Below are 17,328 nucleotides of genomic sequence, written 5' to 3'. Positions count from 1 at the left end.
TGGGGAGAGAGCTGTGTGTGAAACAGACGCACACCCCGGCCATCACCCAGCTCATTCCCCCCAGGGTTGGATCCTACCCCAGCAAAACATCCAGTAAGGTCAGCACAACAAATGGACTTTGTTCACTCACTGTGGCGGCCCCGTCCATGGAGCCCAGCAAAGCCACAGCTGACCTGGGTCACTCACTTCGCTGGGAGGCAGCTCCCCAGCTGCTCTCGTGTCCCTGACCCCCATCCCGGGTCCGGCCTACAGCTGAAGGGAGCTGGAACAGAGCATCACCTCTCCAAAGTGTCCAGGGCAGTTTCGCCTCACAGCCCACTTTCAGGCAGAGCCCCTTCTGCTTCAGTTTCCATTTTGTCTAGACCAGGGGGCAGCAAACCTTTTCCGTGAAGGGCCTCAACTCTGTCACTGTTGTATCAGGAAAACAGCCACAGACACCAAGTAAGAGAATGGCCGTGGCCACGTCCCAGACTTGATTTACAAAATCCGGCGGCGGCTGTCGTGCAGACCCCTTGTCTAGAGCACATCCCACGATCTTCAGCTTCTGCCTGATCTCACTGAGATATTTTCCAGGGAGACCAGCTGGCTGTCCCCACTGCACCAGACTCCCATCTATTTTAAATATTCTAAGCCTTTTGTCTTTCACTGAAACTGTGTCTTTTGGCCTTTAATGATCCCAGGCCTCTGGACTGTCACGAGGGTCACTCTCTAGGGCTCTGTTAGCACAGCCCGCTGCGGGGTGAAGATGAGGGGACAACGCCCAGGCCGGTCGGGCCCGGGGTGGGGCTTTGACCATCGGGAGGCCGCAGAGGCTGCCTCTGGGCGGACCGGCCTGGGCTCGGTCACTGCGGAGCTCGCTCAGTGAGACCACGGTGGTTTCCGGGCTTGGAGACAGTCCGTCCCAGGACAGGGCTGGAAAGAGGAAGCTGGCGTGTCACTTGCCTTTTCGTAATTTGCAAAGCCTCCCATGACGGCGGGGTCCACGATGCCGTTCAGGAGCATGGAGAGGGGGCTGACGGGGAGGCTGGGGTCGTCCAGGTGCTGCTGCACCATGCTGTTTATCTTGTCGTTCGTCAGCTGCATGGTCTCAATGGCGTTCTCCAGGGGGCTGATCTCCACCTGTGGAAGGGGGAGGACGGAATGGCATCGGGCCAGCTGCCGCGGCCCCTGTCCTGCCAGGGCCTCTGCTGATGCCTCTGGCTCCTCGCCAGAGGACACACACTCCGAGTGGGGCAGGCTTCCTACTCTCCATGCACTGTTCTTCCCAGTGGCTTCTTGGGGCAAAGGTCCCTCATCACCCAGCCGAGAGAAGCCGGGCATTTTAGGATCTTTATGTGTTTCCATAGACCTGTCCCCACATGCAAACTCCAAAGGCACAACGCAAGGTCACCTAGTCCTGGAGAATGTGTGTGCACATGCACGTGTGTATGCGTGTGTGTGTGCGCGTGCGTGTGTATGCACACGTACGGTCATCCCAGGAAAACACAGCCCTGAGTGGCACTTGAGCACAGTCTACGTGTCTCACAGAGCAGCCTTTGAACTATGGCCTTGTTCGTTGCTTGTCTTAAGGAATTTTGAGCAATCTCTCCCTGTCCCTGAGGCAGGAGGTCTGGGCGCTTTGTCCCTGGACTTGCTTGGTTAGGGAAGCAGGGGAGGGGCAGAGGGGTCCTGCCGTGGTCTCCGCAGGAGGCCACACACCCTCCTATAGGAAGGAAGAGGCCCCCCTGCCCGGTGATCACCACTTCAGCTGGACCTCACGGGCCTCCCTTGCAAACCTGCCACTGGTCAGCAGGACCCTCAGAGCAGGAGGCAGGGCGAGCCAGCATGGGCCCACCTCGCCACCGCTCCTGCAGCTCTGCCCACACCCAGTGCCCTTCTTCCTCTGGGGGCCCCTGCAGGGCCTGGCGAGGCCCCGCCCCGCGATCCTCTCTGGCTCAGCCCGCAGGTGCCAGGAGGATGCGTCTGCGTTTAAAACAATAACACCACCTTCCCACCAGGCCTGGCTCTAACAGACCCTAGGCTGGGCCCCGGAGCCACGTCCAAGGGTGACCACAACACATGATAACCTGATCCTTCCCTTCCCCAAGGGAAGTGGGACGGGTCCCCACCTGTGCCGGGGACCCTAGGGTGTCTTTAGCAAATGGCAAAGCAGAGCAGCCTGTTTTCTCCTTCTACAGCCCCTGGGGATTGTCTGAGAGGTAGAGAGACGGGGGTTGGAGGTGCAGAGATGTTGAGAGAACGGAGAGACCCTAGAACGACACCCTCAGTCGTCACCGGCGAGCACCTGCCGGAGAGGTGACCTGATGGAGAGGAGGTAACACGCAAAGAGGTGGCCGACCATGTGCTGGTCGCTGAGGGTGCCCCCTGGTTGCAAGTGCACCCCAAACAACACATACCCTAGGGCCTTTGTTTTCACCCCACACCTGGCTTTATCAGACCCTGGAATGCACCACCCCAGACACAGAACTTCGCCAAATGGACTCTCCAGGGCAGAATTCCATTTTGACTGATGGCTAACTCCCTGTCGCTGATCCCGTTTGCCGCAAGAAAGAGCAGTGTCCTAGCTTCATCAAACCAAGAGGGTCAGCTGCTGGTCTGTTCCAGCGATGGCGGGGCCAGGAGTGCGGGCAGCAGGATTATTACAGTCCTGCCATCCTGGGATTATTCAGCCCCCAGCTTTCTTCGTTCATTAAAAAGGGCAAGCATAGCCCGTGGCAGAGCCACATCCTTACAGAAAATCAGGGCTCAGCCTTCGCCACCTCGAGCTGTTCAGCACCGTCCTCACGCATCCGGGCTGGTTCACGGAGTCTCCGATTACAAACGGCTTATGGGAAGAGGCTCATAGGAGGATAGGAGTGGTGCCTGTTTAGGGAAGGGTCTCCTGTCCTGTGGTCTCCCGCATGTACATCACCAGCTCCGAATGGTGCCAGTGAAGGCTTGCATTTCTGCCACCTGCCACGTCTCCTGAGCCTTCCAGAGGTCAGGGCCTGCCTGGGTGCTAGAGGGGGACAGAGTGGGGTCTCTGGGGACACAGGAAGTAGAGGCGCCCTCCGGGGGTGGGGAGGGGGGCCCAGAGCCCTAGGGCTTCAGAGTAGGAGGAGGGTGCGCTGGAGATGGGGATGGGATGCAGCTGACCACACGCATGCTCAGGGAGAGGTCAACTGAGCTTAGAGGTCAGGGAGAGGTCAGCCAGAGCTCAACTGGCGCGGACGAGGGTCAGGAGTGGAAACAAGGCTGGGAAGACAGGCGCCAGCCACGTCCTAGGGCAGAAGCAGGAGTTTCCAAGGGGACTCATGGTAAACTCAACAGTGGGTACCACCCCTCTGGTTAAGATCCTGCCAGGTGAAAACCAAAGGCACTGAGACACATGACAAAGCACACATATTCCAATCAGACCTCGTTATACTGGCAACTGTCACGCTGCTGCTGCTATACACTCAGTAAGAACCTTCTGCCCAACTCTGGTTCCTGTGACTGGAACTGTCCGATAGCTCATCACCGAGGCAAAGTCTAGCTAATGAGATGCGGGTCATTATTTCTTTAAAAAGGGTGGGTGAGGGGTATATTCTCAAGCTATTTCTACTTGAAAAGGAGCAAGTACTATTAATCAAGTTGTTTGTCATGTAAATGGCAATAAAACCATCAGGAAGAAAGATCTTCAAAAGCGTATGTAAATTGGAATTTGTCAAACTTGTCATTTCGGTAACAGAAAGAACTGTCAAAACAGCACAGTGAAGACTAGATTTAAATATTTTGTAAAAAGAAATGAAATCTTAGCTCTGGTTTCTTTCTACGCTAGAGGAGGTTGTGATTACACGGCATTTCCACCGCAGTATTCGTGGACGGGGAGAGTGATTCTGGGTTAAGCCTGATGTGGGGTCTGAAGCATGCCTGCCGGCCACGGTGACCAGATGACAGGCCCGGGGAAGAGGCCGTGTCAGACCGTAGAAGAGGGGGTGATGGGCAGTTCCTCCTGTGGGGTGTGCTTACCATGAAAACAGATTTGACCTCAAACCACCTTAAAATGCCAGGCAATTTATACGCAGTTGTGTATATGGTCCTTTCAATCCACATATTCTGCAAAGGGAACACACACAGAACACTTGTTAGGAGAAGGACGTTGCAGGTAGATGACAGCTTCTGCCCTCGCGGGGATTTGCAAGGGTCTGGGAGGCAAGGTCACCAGCCGCCCAGGGAACACCTCCCAGGCCACGCTCTGCTGAACTGCCAGACTGTTACACAGGACACCGTGGCCCCCTGTTCCCCGGCCAATGGTGCCCATTTCCCTGGCATTTGGCCAAGAAAATACAGTAGAAGGGGAGAATTACATACATCCACACGAGGGAGGTTCCCTCTGAGCAAACAGGTTTTTGGAAAGGCTCCAACGAGCTTTCCGTTAGCCTTACTTAGTGTTCAAAAGAAACTTGAAGATGCAACTCCACTGAGGAAGACTGCGCTCCATAAAAGTGACCTCTCAACATTCTAATAAAATCAGTCAGTATTTTAATGATGAAGTTTTTTTCTTTTTTTGGCGTAACATATATATTTACATCAGAAAATGAAGATATGGAAATAGAAGGCAGAAAAATCACTCCGTACCTAAAGATGACAGCCTAACCTTTTACTATCTGGGGTTCAAGGCTTCCTGCTAAGCATTAACAAGTGTGTATATGTGTATTTTCAATGAAAATGTATTCTCCCGAAAATGGTATAGTACATATTGCGGGAAGTTGTTTAAAGCCAGGAAACGTAACTCCACCCCTCTTTAATGGCTGCACGGAACTCCGCTGCAGGGGTGAACCGTACCCCCTTCCTCCCACCTCCTACTGCGGGGTGTCCGGCTGGTAGCAGCCTTTGCCTGGTACACCTCCCAGTAACAGAGAATCGCTGAGTGGTCTGAGTCTGTCCATAGCGATCCAGATATAAAAAGATGGCGTAATGGACTGTCAACATTTCCAGAAAACTGGCTGGCATGTAGAAAGCATTTTCTCCAAACCTCAGATTCCAGGCTGGGAGAGGGGAAGGACCTGGCCGAGGCCCCAGGGACACAGGTCAAGGCTCCTGCTGCCCCCGGGGGCTACTGGCTCAGGCACCGGCCTGGAAACAGCAGGCTGCGCTGCTCCCTACCAACCCCAGCATCTCCGGGGGGCGGGGCCTGCGGGTTCCACGTTGACCCTGTCTCTGGCTCCCTCCTCCTTGCCGGCTCTGGGTTTCAGAACTTCACGCGTGGCCAGGTTTGGAGGCACCAAGCTGCTCTGAGCTCCCGGGCTGGCCTGGCAGGGCAGCTTTCCCAGCACCCAGGCCCTGGGAGCCAGGCTCCCTGCAGCAGGCCCCAGCCTGGCCTCCCATTACCACCAAACCCCCTGCGCTTATCTGAAAGCCTGGGGCTTTGTCAAGCACGTGAAGGACTAAATCCCATGGCTTCTGAAAGCCTCATCTGTGTGTGAGAACCTAACGGGGCCATTAGGGGATTTCTGGGCCATTTAGAAAGAGCCCAGCCTCTAAGGCTTAGCTCCGGAGTTCAGGAGCCATGGTTATTCTTAGCTCTGCCTCGAATGGCTGCACAACCGTTGGCAATTTGCTCGACCTCCTTGTGTCTCTTCCTACACCGTATAAGAACGTACATCGCCACGAGACGTGAGAGGCCTGAGGGAAATTCAAGAACCGCCCAGACATCCTGCAGCCAGGGTGCTACAGAAATGACAGAGTTATTGCTGTGATGACCAGAACAGAGACAGCTCAGAAAGCCCAGCCCCGGTGTGGGTGTCTAGGTGGGGCCTTGCCTCTCTCACCACTGCAGACGGTGCCACAGCGAAATGAGTCACCAAACAGGTTCAGGATGCCCCACTAACCAAGAAACAGGGTTTTGGTTTTGAAAGAGCCAGTGATGAAACTGGGGACAGCCTTAGAATTTCCCAACTCCAAGGTCCTAGTTGACACACAGGAAACTGGGCTCGGGAAGGGAAGGGAAGGGCCTTTCAGGGGCTGCGACTGGAGACTCACAGGCATCGCCGTGGGGATCAAAAGATGACAGGAAACAGGGCTTCAAAGGGAGGGTGGGTGGAAGGCAACTTTGCTGAAAGTGCTCTGAGCTTCCCTTTGGGTCAGCAGCATGGTGCTAATTCAACTTTGACCCCCTGCACCCCCAGATACCTGCAGACAAGGTCCCCGCCAGGGGTCCTTGGGGCTAACGCCACCTTGAAATATGGGCCTATCTAGGGATTTCCAGAGGTGGTTTTTCAGGGCGGGAGGAGAGAGAAACGTTAACATTAAAAATAAATAAATAAATAAAACTATGCTTTCAACATACAGTTTTGAGGGCATTAGCCCCCTGTGGCCCCCTTTGCCTGGTAAAGCAACAAAGCTATTCTTTTCTACTTCAAAAAAGTTAATTAATTAAAAAATAAAAACGCTCTGCTTTATTTCATGCCTTTGCAAAATGGAATCCATTAAAGCAGTTGTATGTATATCTTTTAAAAGGTTGCAAGAATCTGTGCTAACATTTCTATGACTCTAATGCAGTGTCTTCAACAAGGCACAGATGTTTAGCAATGTGTGGAAACACGTGATTCGCTGTCGCCGCCGGGGAGGCTCTAGCTGGCCCCTAGTGGGTAGAGGCCCGGGATGCTTCTCAACATCCAGCGAGGCCTGTTATTCAGCTGTGCCCGCGGGGACCCTGTTCCGGCGTATTGTGCCACAGTGAAGTTCAGGTGTGGGCGCTGGGTAGTGAGCCCAGCTCACCTCCTGACTGCTTGTCCCCTGCAGAGAGCCGTGTAAGCACTTGGCACCTCCGAGAGCTTATTTATAGCTGAGACACCAGCACCTGCTCCAGGACCCAGGGCACAGAGGAAGACTCAGATACACGCAGGAGGGAAGCAAGTGTGCTCCGAGCACAGAAACACTCCAAAGCACTAGTTACCTTCTTACAGTATCACAAGCACCTTAGTGATACTATCTGTGAAATGGTCGTCATTTCACTAAATCTGAATGGGTAATATGCTAGGATCTCTGCACATAACACACAAAGGCATTCAATCCTGCACTGCGGGAGCCTTCGAGAACACGCTCTTCCACGCGCAGTTTTGTTAGTCGTGGCATGAGTTTGGGGGTGGGTTTTTTTTTTTACCGCAAATTCGTTGTCTGGGTTTTTCTCTCCCTTGCGGATCGGACGAGAATATTCAAATCGCTGGACCTCGTTTACTCTGTAAAAACTGTACAGAGATAGAGGAATCATTAGACATTTAACCAGAAAAGCAGCCGATTTGCTTTTAGACACAGGATCCGGTCTCCCTATAGGTCAGTGCATCCCTTAAAACATCTCCAGCCTTGACCTGGAGCGACAGCTGGGCTTTCTTTCCCCGCCAGCCTCAGAAGAGAGACATTGGCAGGTGGAAAAACTACCTTGAATTTTTGCCTCTTCTCTGTCCCTGACAATGCTCAAGGGAGAAGAGATGCTGAGTAAGAGTGAAACCAGCAAAAACAGAAAAGGTGAAGCAAAGGAGAGGGGGAAAGGGCCTTCATTCTCCATCTATGCATTTATTATTTAAAATTTGAATTCATAGTTCAACGATTAATTAAATAATCTAATAAGTTATTAAAAATTTAAAAATATGTCTTATTTTTTAAAAGGTCTTGTATACTTTAATTTCAGATCTACAAAAGGCAGATTTGGCAACCACCAAGGGTGGCATACATAAGATGGAGACTGTGCCTTCCTCCCCTGGGGAGGGGGTGGGTTTCACGCACATCCCAGAGGCAGGCTGGGAGGCTCACTCACCCCCCTGCGCTGAAACGCAGGTGGGCGCCCCACATCAAAGGGAAATATCTGAGCATACACTACAGTTCACTAGTGTTTAATGCCTCTCTGAGAAAAAAATGTTGCAAAACTTGAAGTCTAAGCCTTATGAAAGCGAGCATCCATCAATAAACCAAGTCCTGGCTTATCTCCCATGTTTGCTGATGAAAGGTTAAAGAAATGGTAGTGGATTTTGTAGAAGAACCCAATCCACCAAACTTCAGGATATAAAATAAGCAGATCCTGAGCATTATTAGGCCATCAAAGAGGTTAATTGTTTTTCACCAGTACATGGATCCAATAGAAAATTCTTCATATCTAAGAGACATCTAGTGTAGGTGTTTCTACACCACTGCTAAGTCAGGGGCAATTCAATGTAGATGCAGAAAATCTCACTCAAATTTGGACAGTTGGCCTGTGAGTTTTAAAATCCACCTCCAGGGGCTTCCCTGGTGGCGCAGTGGTTGAGAGTCCACCTGCCGATGCAGGGGACACGGGTTCGTGCCCCGGTCTGGGAAGATCCCACGTGCCGCGGAGCGGCTGGGCCCGTGAGCCATGGCTGCTGAGCCTGCGCGTCCGGAGCCTGTGCTCCGCAACGGGAGAGGCCACAACAGTGAGAGGCCCGCGTACCGCAAAAAAAAAAAAAAAAAAAATCCACCTCCAAATCCCATATTATGTAATCACCCTGTTGTACAGGTGAAGGCTTCTTCTCATCCCCCACCTGGTTCTCCATCACGAGCACATGTCTGAATCCCTATTCCTGGCTTCTGGGATCCGAATGCTCTGGCCACACCACAGGCACACAGACAGACCTGTGGGGTGTGGGGCAGGGCCTGAGCCCTGGAGAAAAGGTCTACAGAGGGTCTCTCACCTGGTGGCTCAAATGGAGCCCAGAGTACCCCTTTCTCCTCCTGACTTTCCCTGTCTCCCAATCTCGGGTATAAGGAACAGCCTTGCACCCTCCCGGCCACACGTGTTCACATCTTCCTTCCCCCTTCTTTGATGCTGAACATGACTAATTTCCCTTGCTTTTTGAAGTAAACAGAAAGAGCATCTGAAAAGTTAATCAAAGGCTGACATCCACCCTCTGAGACGTGAAATTATGAAGAAGCGATCTGTGTATGCCTCTCACCACCCTCATGTTGGGTAAGGAAAATGTTACCTTACAATCTGCTCTGACACGGGCCTGTGGAACTTAGGGGGCAAATCGAGTTTGGGCTTTACTGTGAAGCACTGAATATCTGAAGGTCAAGGGGGTTAAGGATCATAAGGCAGCGTGGTCATTAGCCAGGAGCAAGGTCCCACGTACACCCAACCATCCAAACAAACGACATCGCCATCATTTTATATCCGACGTGGCTGTCTGAAAGGATACATTGGCCAGCAGAGTTTTTAATATCATCGCCTGGTGGAGATGTTGTCTTCATTTTCTCAGCATTTGGAAACTGAGTTAATAGCCGAGCTTCAAAATCTTCCCGGCGTTCATACTCCTTCCCACGGTAAATGAAAACTTTCCCCTGGAAACAATGACATTCATTAAATAACACCCCAGGGGAAGGGCCAGGAAAAGTTCACACATAAAGGCATTGGTCTTCAAGATGGGCTTGACAGTTTTTTTTTAAAATGTCACTGAACTGAAGAACAGCTTGTAATCGTGGTGATCTTACTAATCAAGAACACAGGAACAGAAGCCAGGTAAGTTAATACTGTTTAAGAAGCACTAAAGATGATGTTACTGAAAGTACATTTCAGTCTTAACAGTAGCAATCAATTTACAAAACCATGAGAAACCAAGTGAGTGACTGAAGCCCACACACTAGTGGGCATGAAATGGTCAGACAGGGTAAAGGCACCAAGGCAAGTGGAGGAGAATGGTGTCCATATCATCTCCCCCCTAATTAAGTAGTTTCCATCCTACCAGAAAGAATTCAAGGGAGAGATAGCCTCATCCACCAGAGGGCAGACAGCAGAAGCAAGAAGAACTACCATCCTGCAGCCTGTGGAACAAAAACCACATTCACAGAAATATAGACAAGATGAAAAGGCAGAGGGCTATGTACCAGATGAAGGAGTAAGATAAAACCCCAGAAAAACAACTAAATGAAGTGGAGATAGGCAACCTTCCAGAAAAAGAATTCAGAATACTGATAGTGAAGATGATCCAGGACCTTGGAAAAAGAATGGAGGCGAAGATTGAGAAGATGCAAGAGATGTTTAACAAAGACCTGGAAGAATTACAAACGAGATGAACAACACAATAACTGAAATGAAAAATACACGAGAAGGAATCAATAGCAGAATAACTGAGGCAGAAGAACGGATAAGTGACCTGGAAGACAGAATGGTGGAATTCACTGCTGCGGAACAGAATAAAGAAAAAAGAATGAAAAGAAATAAAGACACCCTAAGAGACCTCTGGGACAACATTAAACACAACAACATTCGCATCATAGGGGTCCCAGAAGGAGAAGAGAGAGAGAAAGGACCCGAGAAAATATCTGAAGAGATAATAGTTGAAAACTTCCCTAACATGGGAAAGGAAATAGCCACCCAAGTCCAGGAAGTGCAGAGAGTCCCAGACAGGATAAACCCAAGGAGAAACATGCCGAGACACACAGTAATCAAATTGGCAAAAATTAAAGACAAGGAAAAATTATTGAAAGCAGCAAGGGAAAAACGACAAATAACAAGGGAACTCCCAAAAGGTTAACAGCTGATTTCTCAGCAGAAACTCTACAAGTCAGAAGGGAATGGCATGATATACTTAAAGTGATGAAAGGGAAGAACCCACAACCAATATTACTCTACCTGGCAAGGATCTCCTTCAGATTCGATGAAGAAATCGAAAGCTTTACAGACAAGCAAAAGCTAAGAGAATTCAGCACCACTAAACCAGCTCTACAACAAATGCTAAAGGAACTTCTCTAAGTGGGAAACACAAGAGAAGAAAAGAACCTACAAAAACAAACCCAAAACAATTAAGAAAATGGTAACAGGAACATACATATTGATAATTACCTTAAACGTCAATGGATTAAATGCTCCAACCAAAAGACACAGGCTTGCTGAATGGATACAAAAACAAGACCCATATATACGCTGTCTACAAGAGACCCACTTCAGACCTAGGGATATATACAGGCTGAAAGTGAGGGGATGGAAAAAGATATTCCACGCAAATGGAAATCAAAAGAAAGCTGGAGTATTAATACTCATATCAGATAAAATAGACTTTAAAATAAAGAATGTTACAAGAGACAAGGAAGGACACTATGTAATGATCAAGGCATAAATCCAAGAAGAAGATACAACAATTATAAATATATATGCACCCAACATAGCAGCACCTCAATGCATAAGGCAACTGCTAACAGCTCTAACAAGAGGAAATTGACAGTAACATAATAGGAAATCCACAGTAACACAGTAACACAATAATCGACAGTAACACCTCACTTACACCAATGGACAGATCATCCAAACAGAAAATTAATAAGGAAACACAAACTTTAAATGTTACAACCGACCAGATAGATTTAATTGATATTTATAGGACATTCCATCCAAAAACAGCAGACTACACTTTCTTCTCAAGTGCGCATGGAACATTCTCCAGGATAGATCACATCTTGGGTCACAAATCAAGCCTCAGTAAATTTAAGAAAATTGAAATCACATCAAGCATCTTTTCTGACCACAACGCTATGAGATTAGAAATCAATTACAGGGAAAAAAACGTAAAAAACACAAACACATGGAGGCTAAACAATACGTTACTAAATAATCAAGAGATCACTGAAAAAATCAAAGAGGAAATCAAAAAATACCTAGAGACAAATGACAATGAAAACACGACGATCCAAAACCTATGGGATGGAGCAAAAGCATTACTAATAGGGAAGTTTATAGCTATACAAGCCTACCTCAAGAAACAAGAAAAATCTTAAATAAACAATCTAACCTTACACCTAAAGGAACTAGAGAAAGAAGGACAAACAAAACCCAAAGTTAGCAAAACAAATATCGTATATTAATGCACGTATGTGGAACCTAGAAAAATGGTACAGATGAACCGGTATGCAGGGCAGAAGGAAAGAAATCATCAAGATCAGCACAGAAATAAATGAAATAGAAACAAAGAAAACAGCAGCAAAGATCAATAAAACTAAAAGCTGGTTCTTTGAGAAGATAAACAAAATTGATAAACGATTAGTCAGACTCAAGAAAAAGAGGGAGAGGACTCAAATCAATAAAATTAGAAATGGAAATGGAGAAGTTACAACAGACACCACAGAAATACAAAGCATCCTAAGAGACTACTACAAGCAACTCTATGCCAATAAAATGGACAACCTGGAAGAAATGGACAAATTCTTAGAAAGGTATTACCTTCCAAGACTGAACCAGGAAGAAATAGAAAATATGAACAGACCAATCACAAGTCATGAAATTGAAACTGTGATTAAAAACCTTCCAACAAACAAAAGTCCAGGACCAGATGGCTTTACAGGTAAATTCTATCAAACATTTAGAGAAGAACTAACACCCATCCTTCTCAAACTCTTCCAAAATATTGCAGAGAAAACTCCCAAACTCATTCTATGAGGCCACCATCACCCTGATACCAAAACCAGACAAAGATACCACAAAAACAGAAACTTACAGACCAATATCACTGATGAATATAGATGCAAAAATCCTCAACAAAACGCTAGCAAACAGAATCCAACAATACAGTAAAAGGATCATACACCATGATCAAATGGGATTTATCCCAGGGATGCAACGTTTCTTCAATATACGCAAATCAATCATTGTGATACACCATGTTAACAAACTGAAGAATAAAAACCATATGATCATGTCAATAGATGCAGAAAAAGCTTTCAACAAAATTCAACACCCATTTATGATAAAAACTCTCCAGAAAGTGGGCATAGAGAGAACCTACCTCAACATAATAAAGGCCATATACGACAAACCCACAGCAAACATCATTCTCAATGGTGAAAAACTGAAAGCATTTCCTCTAAGATCAGGAATAAGACAAGGATGTCCACCCTCACCATTATTATTCAACATAGTTTTGGAAGTCCTAGCCACAGCAATCAGAGAAGAAAAAGAAATAAAAGGAATCCAAATAGGAAAAGAAGAAGTAAAACTGTCACTGTTTGCAGACGACATGATACTATACATAGAGAATCCTAAAGATGCCACCAGAAAACTACTAGAGCTAATCAATGAATCTGGTAAAGTTGCAGGATACAAAATTAATGCATAGAAATCTCTTGCATTCCTATACACTAATGATGAAAAATCTGAAAGAGAAATTAAGGAAACACTCCCATTTACCAGTGCAACAAAAAGAATAAAATACCTAGGAATAAACCTACCTAGGGAGACTAAAGACCTGTATGCAGAAAATGATAAGACACTGATGAAAGAAATTAAAGATGATACCAACAGATGGAGAGATATACCATGTTCTTGGATTGGAAGTATCAATATTGTGAAAATGACTATACTACCCAAAGCAATCTACAGATACAATGCAACCCCTATCAAATGACCAATGGCATTTTTTACAGAACTAGAACAAAAAAATCTTAAAATTTGTATGCAGACACAAAAGACCCAGAATAGTCAAGGCAGTCTTGAGGGAAAAAAGCGGAACTGGAGGAATCAGACTCCCTGACTTCAGACTATACTACAAAGCTACAGTAATCAAGACAGTACGGTACTGGCACAAAAATAGAAATATAGATCAATGGAACAAGATAGAAAGCCCAGAGATAAACCCACGCACCTATGGTCAACTGATCTATGACAAAGGAGGGAAGGATATACAATGGAGAAAAGACAGTCTCTTCAATAAGTGGTGCTGGGAAAACTGGACAGCTACATGTAAAAGAATGAAATTAGAACACTCCCTAAGAGCATACACAAAAATAAACTGAAAATGAATTACAGACCTAAATGTAAGACCAGACACTATAAAACTCTTAGGGGAAAACATAGGAAGAACACTCTGACATAAATCACAGCAAGACCTTTTTTGATCGGGCTTCCCTGGTGGTGCAGTGGTTGAGAGTCCGCCTGCCGATGCAGGGGACACGGGTTCGTGCCCCGGTCCGGGAAGACCCCACATGCCGCAGAGCGGCTGGGCCCGTGAGCCATGGCCGCTGAGCCTGTGCATCCGGAGCCTGTGCTCCACAATGGGAGAGGCCACAACAGTGAGAGGCCCGTGTATTGCAAAAAAAAGAAAAGAAAAAAAAAAAGACCTTTTTTGATCCACCTCCTAGAGTAATGGATATAAAAACAAAAATAAACAAATGAGACCTAAGGAAACTTCAATGCTTTTGCACAGCAAAGGAAACCATAAACAAGACAAAAAGACAACCCTCATAATGGGAGGAAATATTTGCAAATGAATCAACAGACAAAGGATTAATCTCCAAAATATATAAACAGCTCATGCAGCTCAGTATTAGAAAAACAAACAACCCAATCCAAAAATGGGCAGAAGAACTAAATAGACATTTCTCCAAAGAAGACATACAGATGGCCAAGAAGCACATGAAAAGCTGCTCAGCATCACTAATTATTAGAGAAATGCAAATCAAAACTAAAATGAGGTATCACCTCACACCAGTTAGAATGGGCATCATCAGAAAATCTACAAACAACAAATGCTGGAGAGGGTGTGGAGAAAAGGGAATCCTCTTGCACTGTTGGTGGGAATGTAAATGGATACAGCCACTATGGAGAACAGTATGGAGGTTCCTTAAAAAACTAAAAATAGAACTACCATACAACCCAGCAATCCCACTACTGGGCATATACCCAGAGAAAACCATAATTCAAAAAGACACATGCACCCCAATGTTCATTGTAGCACTATTTACAATAGGCAGGTCATGGAAGCAACCTAAATGCCCATCAACAGACAAATGGATAAAGAAGATGTGGTACATATATACAATGGAATATTACTCAGCCATAAAGAGGAACGAAATTGGGTCATTTTTAGAGACGTGGATGGATCTAGAGACTGTCATACAGAGTGAAGTAAGTCAGAAAGAGAAAAACAAATATCGTATATTAATGCACGTATGTGGAACCTAGAAAAATGGTACAGATGAACCGGTATGCAGGGCAGAAAGTGAGACACAGATGTAGAGAACAAACGTATGGACACCAAGGGGGGAAAGTGATGGGGGTGGTGGTGGTGGGATGAACAGGGAGATTGGGATTGACATATATACACTAATATGTATAAAATGGATAACTAATAAGAACCTGCTGTATAAAAAAAAAATTAAATTAAATTAAAATTAAAAAAAAAAAAAGAATTCAAGAGAGCCTGAGATTAAGGTGGGGCCTCAGAGCCTGAGCACGACTTTCCAAGCTGGCTCCTACGGGTCACAGCCAAGAGATGAGCAGAACCAGAGGGGAGAGGGTCCAGACCAAAGCAGAGGCACCCAAGGCTCTGGGCCTCCCCTGGTGCTGAGAGGGTGGAGGTGGTGGCTGGACTCCCCCCCTGGAACGTTTGCAGTTGTCGTGTGCACAACGAGCTGTCAACGGATGACAGGGCAGAGCATGTAGAGTGTTCCTCCTAAAGGCTGGAGTCTGTCCCTCTCAAATGCCACTTCTGTCACCTCCACGAAGTCTGGAGAGTGCACCTGGGGGTTGTTTTGGGTGGCTGGGCTGGGCGACCTCGAGGGAGGATGATATGTAGGTAAGCATTCCTCTCTACTCAGGCTGTCTCACTGAGACCTGTCTCGTGACTCTGTAAATGTGTGTCAGGAACGTTCTGATTCCAAGACGGCACTGGTCTCCATACCTTCAGAGATTCAACAAGTGTGTTCTGAGTGGCAACTGAATCACAGAAAGGCGTCAATGGGTAGTGTGATGCTGCAGCTGGTTCTTGAAGCCCTCCACCTCCCCCCACCCATCTTCTTGCCCCATCTTAGGGCTGTCTCAACATCAATGAAAACTGCCACAAGGTTTTCCTTGTTGCGAGGAGCAGAACCCACAGAACCCGAGAAACAGGAGGCTGGGGGCTCGTGCTTCTCCTCCTTGGACTTGGTTGCTGTTTCATCAGGGACCCTGGGCAAGAGGGTCCAGGCCAGCTGGTCATGAGTTAGGGGCAGCCCTGTTATCTTCCCTGACCCTGGACGGATGCCAGAGTGCAAGGGTGGGGGGGGGAGAAAGGGGAAGAGAAGATACACAAACAGATGCGTCCTAGAGCCTCAGCTCAAAGCCAAATTAAAATCTGTCTAATTAATGAATTTTCACAAAAACAGAGCCCCTGTGGCATTCCATTTATCCCCTTCCCTAGTCCACAGTTATTCTGAGTCCTTGTAAATCACTAAAGAAGGAAGAATTTAAAATGTTTTTTCACTTTGTGCTTAGGTATGTCTTAAAGTACCCATTACAGGAGAAAAATGTACTCTTTCTTTAAAAAAATAATCTGAAGCAGAAACCAAAATACTATTAGTCTTAATTAGAAATATAAATATAAATACACAGTACGGGCACCTGCAGGGCTATAAAAAGCCAAACATTTCAGAAATTCAGGGTGATTTAATGTATAACAGGCTACCGCGAAACTAGCATGCATTTATTATGCTTTACCCTAGAAGGAAGACATAATACTAAAAATGTATATAAAGGCTTTAACAGAAAAACACTAGTGAGTTACAGATGAACACACTAATCACATTTTCTAGAAATGTCAATTACTTTGCATTTTGAAGTGGTCCTTTCAAGCCTGAAAACAGGAGGGAAACGTACAAATAGTCAAAGATATTTACTCCTTGTAAGAATCATAAATATTCATACAAATGCAAAAAAGCCCATGCGATCAATGCTTAAAGCAAAACAAAGCAGAGGGGGCAGCGAGTCAGTTCTCAGAGGCTGTGCTCCCGGCACTGAATGAAGTACACAAACATCCCACCCACTTTTTTGTAACTGCTAATGTCATTGTCAGATGGAGCCCCGACAGGTAATCTGTGAAGCGTAATGAATGTATTGCTATAGGCCCACAGAATTATTCGGGGGTGGGGGTCAGTCAGTTCCATATTAATCAAGCCCGTTAAACTCGTTATTCGTACTCTGCATTTTGTCCTTGTGACGGGCAGGTGACCCAGCACGGTCCCTGGAGCATGGATCTCATGTGACCTCCCAGGACAACCCTGGCATCAGTTGGCTTGGGGGCTGCAAAATGCTCACCCCGCCCTGCTGCCAGCTCAGGACACCAGGACAGAGCCGTAGAGGCCTTAAATTACGGCACCGTCCAAGGAGGGCCACACACACTCTACTCCCAGCACAGCACAGGTCAGCTGTGATTTAGGGCCTGCCCCTCCCTCTCAGTCTTTCTTAGAGACACACACACACACACACACACACACACACACACGGAGGCATATGTACAGATTCACATACATTAATTAAAGCCTTGAGCAACAGTAGGTGACTTCAACTCCAGGCTCATTATCCCTTTTGGATTGGTTTTTAACTTACAGTTAATT

At 46.9% G+C, this 17,328-nt stretch overlaps 1 protein-coding gene across 2 annotated transcripts in view; it reads right to left on the bottom strand.

Moving 5' to 3' along the window:
- Positions 1-17,328, bottom strand: part of DOCK1 (dedicator of cytokinesis 1) — a 522,558-nt gene that overhangs the window by 30,256 nt on the left and 474,974 nt on the right. For both annotated transcript variants that reach the window (XM_012531578.3, XM_033420738.2), the window contains exons 41-45: positions 9,171-9,312; positions 8,958-9,036; positions 7,127-7,211; positions 3,991-4,077; positions 943-1,119 (exon numbers count right to left, since the gene is read on the bottom strand). In XM_012531578.3, the coding sequence (XP_012387032.1) occupies positions 943-1,119; positions 3,991-4,077; positions 7,127-7,211; positions 8,958-9,036; positions 9,171-9,312 (570 nt within the window). The remainder of the gene's footprint in view (positions 1-942; positions 1,120-3,990; positions 4,078-7,126; positions 7,212-8,957; positions 9,037-9,170; positions 9,313-17,328) is intronic.

This window comes from Orcinus orca, chromosome 14, assembly GCF_937001465.1.
Source record: "Orcinus orca chromosome 14, mOrcOrc1.1, whole genome shotgun sequence".
In the NCBI taxonomy this organism is placed as follows: domain Eukaryota; kingdom Metazoa; phylum Chordata; class Mammalia; order Artiodactyla; family Delphinidae; genus Orcinus; species Orcinus orca.
This window is presented reverse-complemented; position numbering and strand designations above follow the sequence as displayed.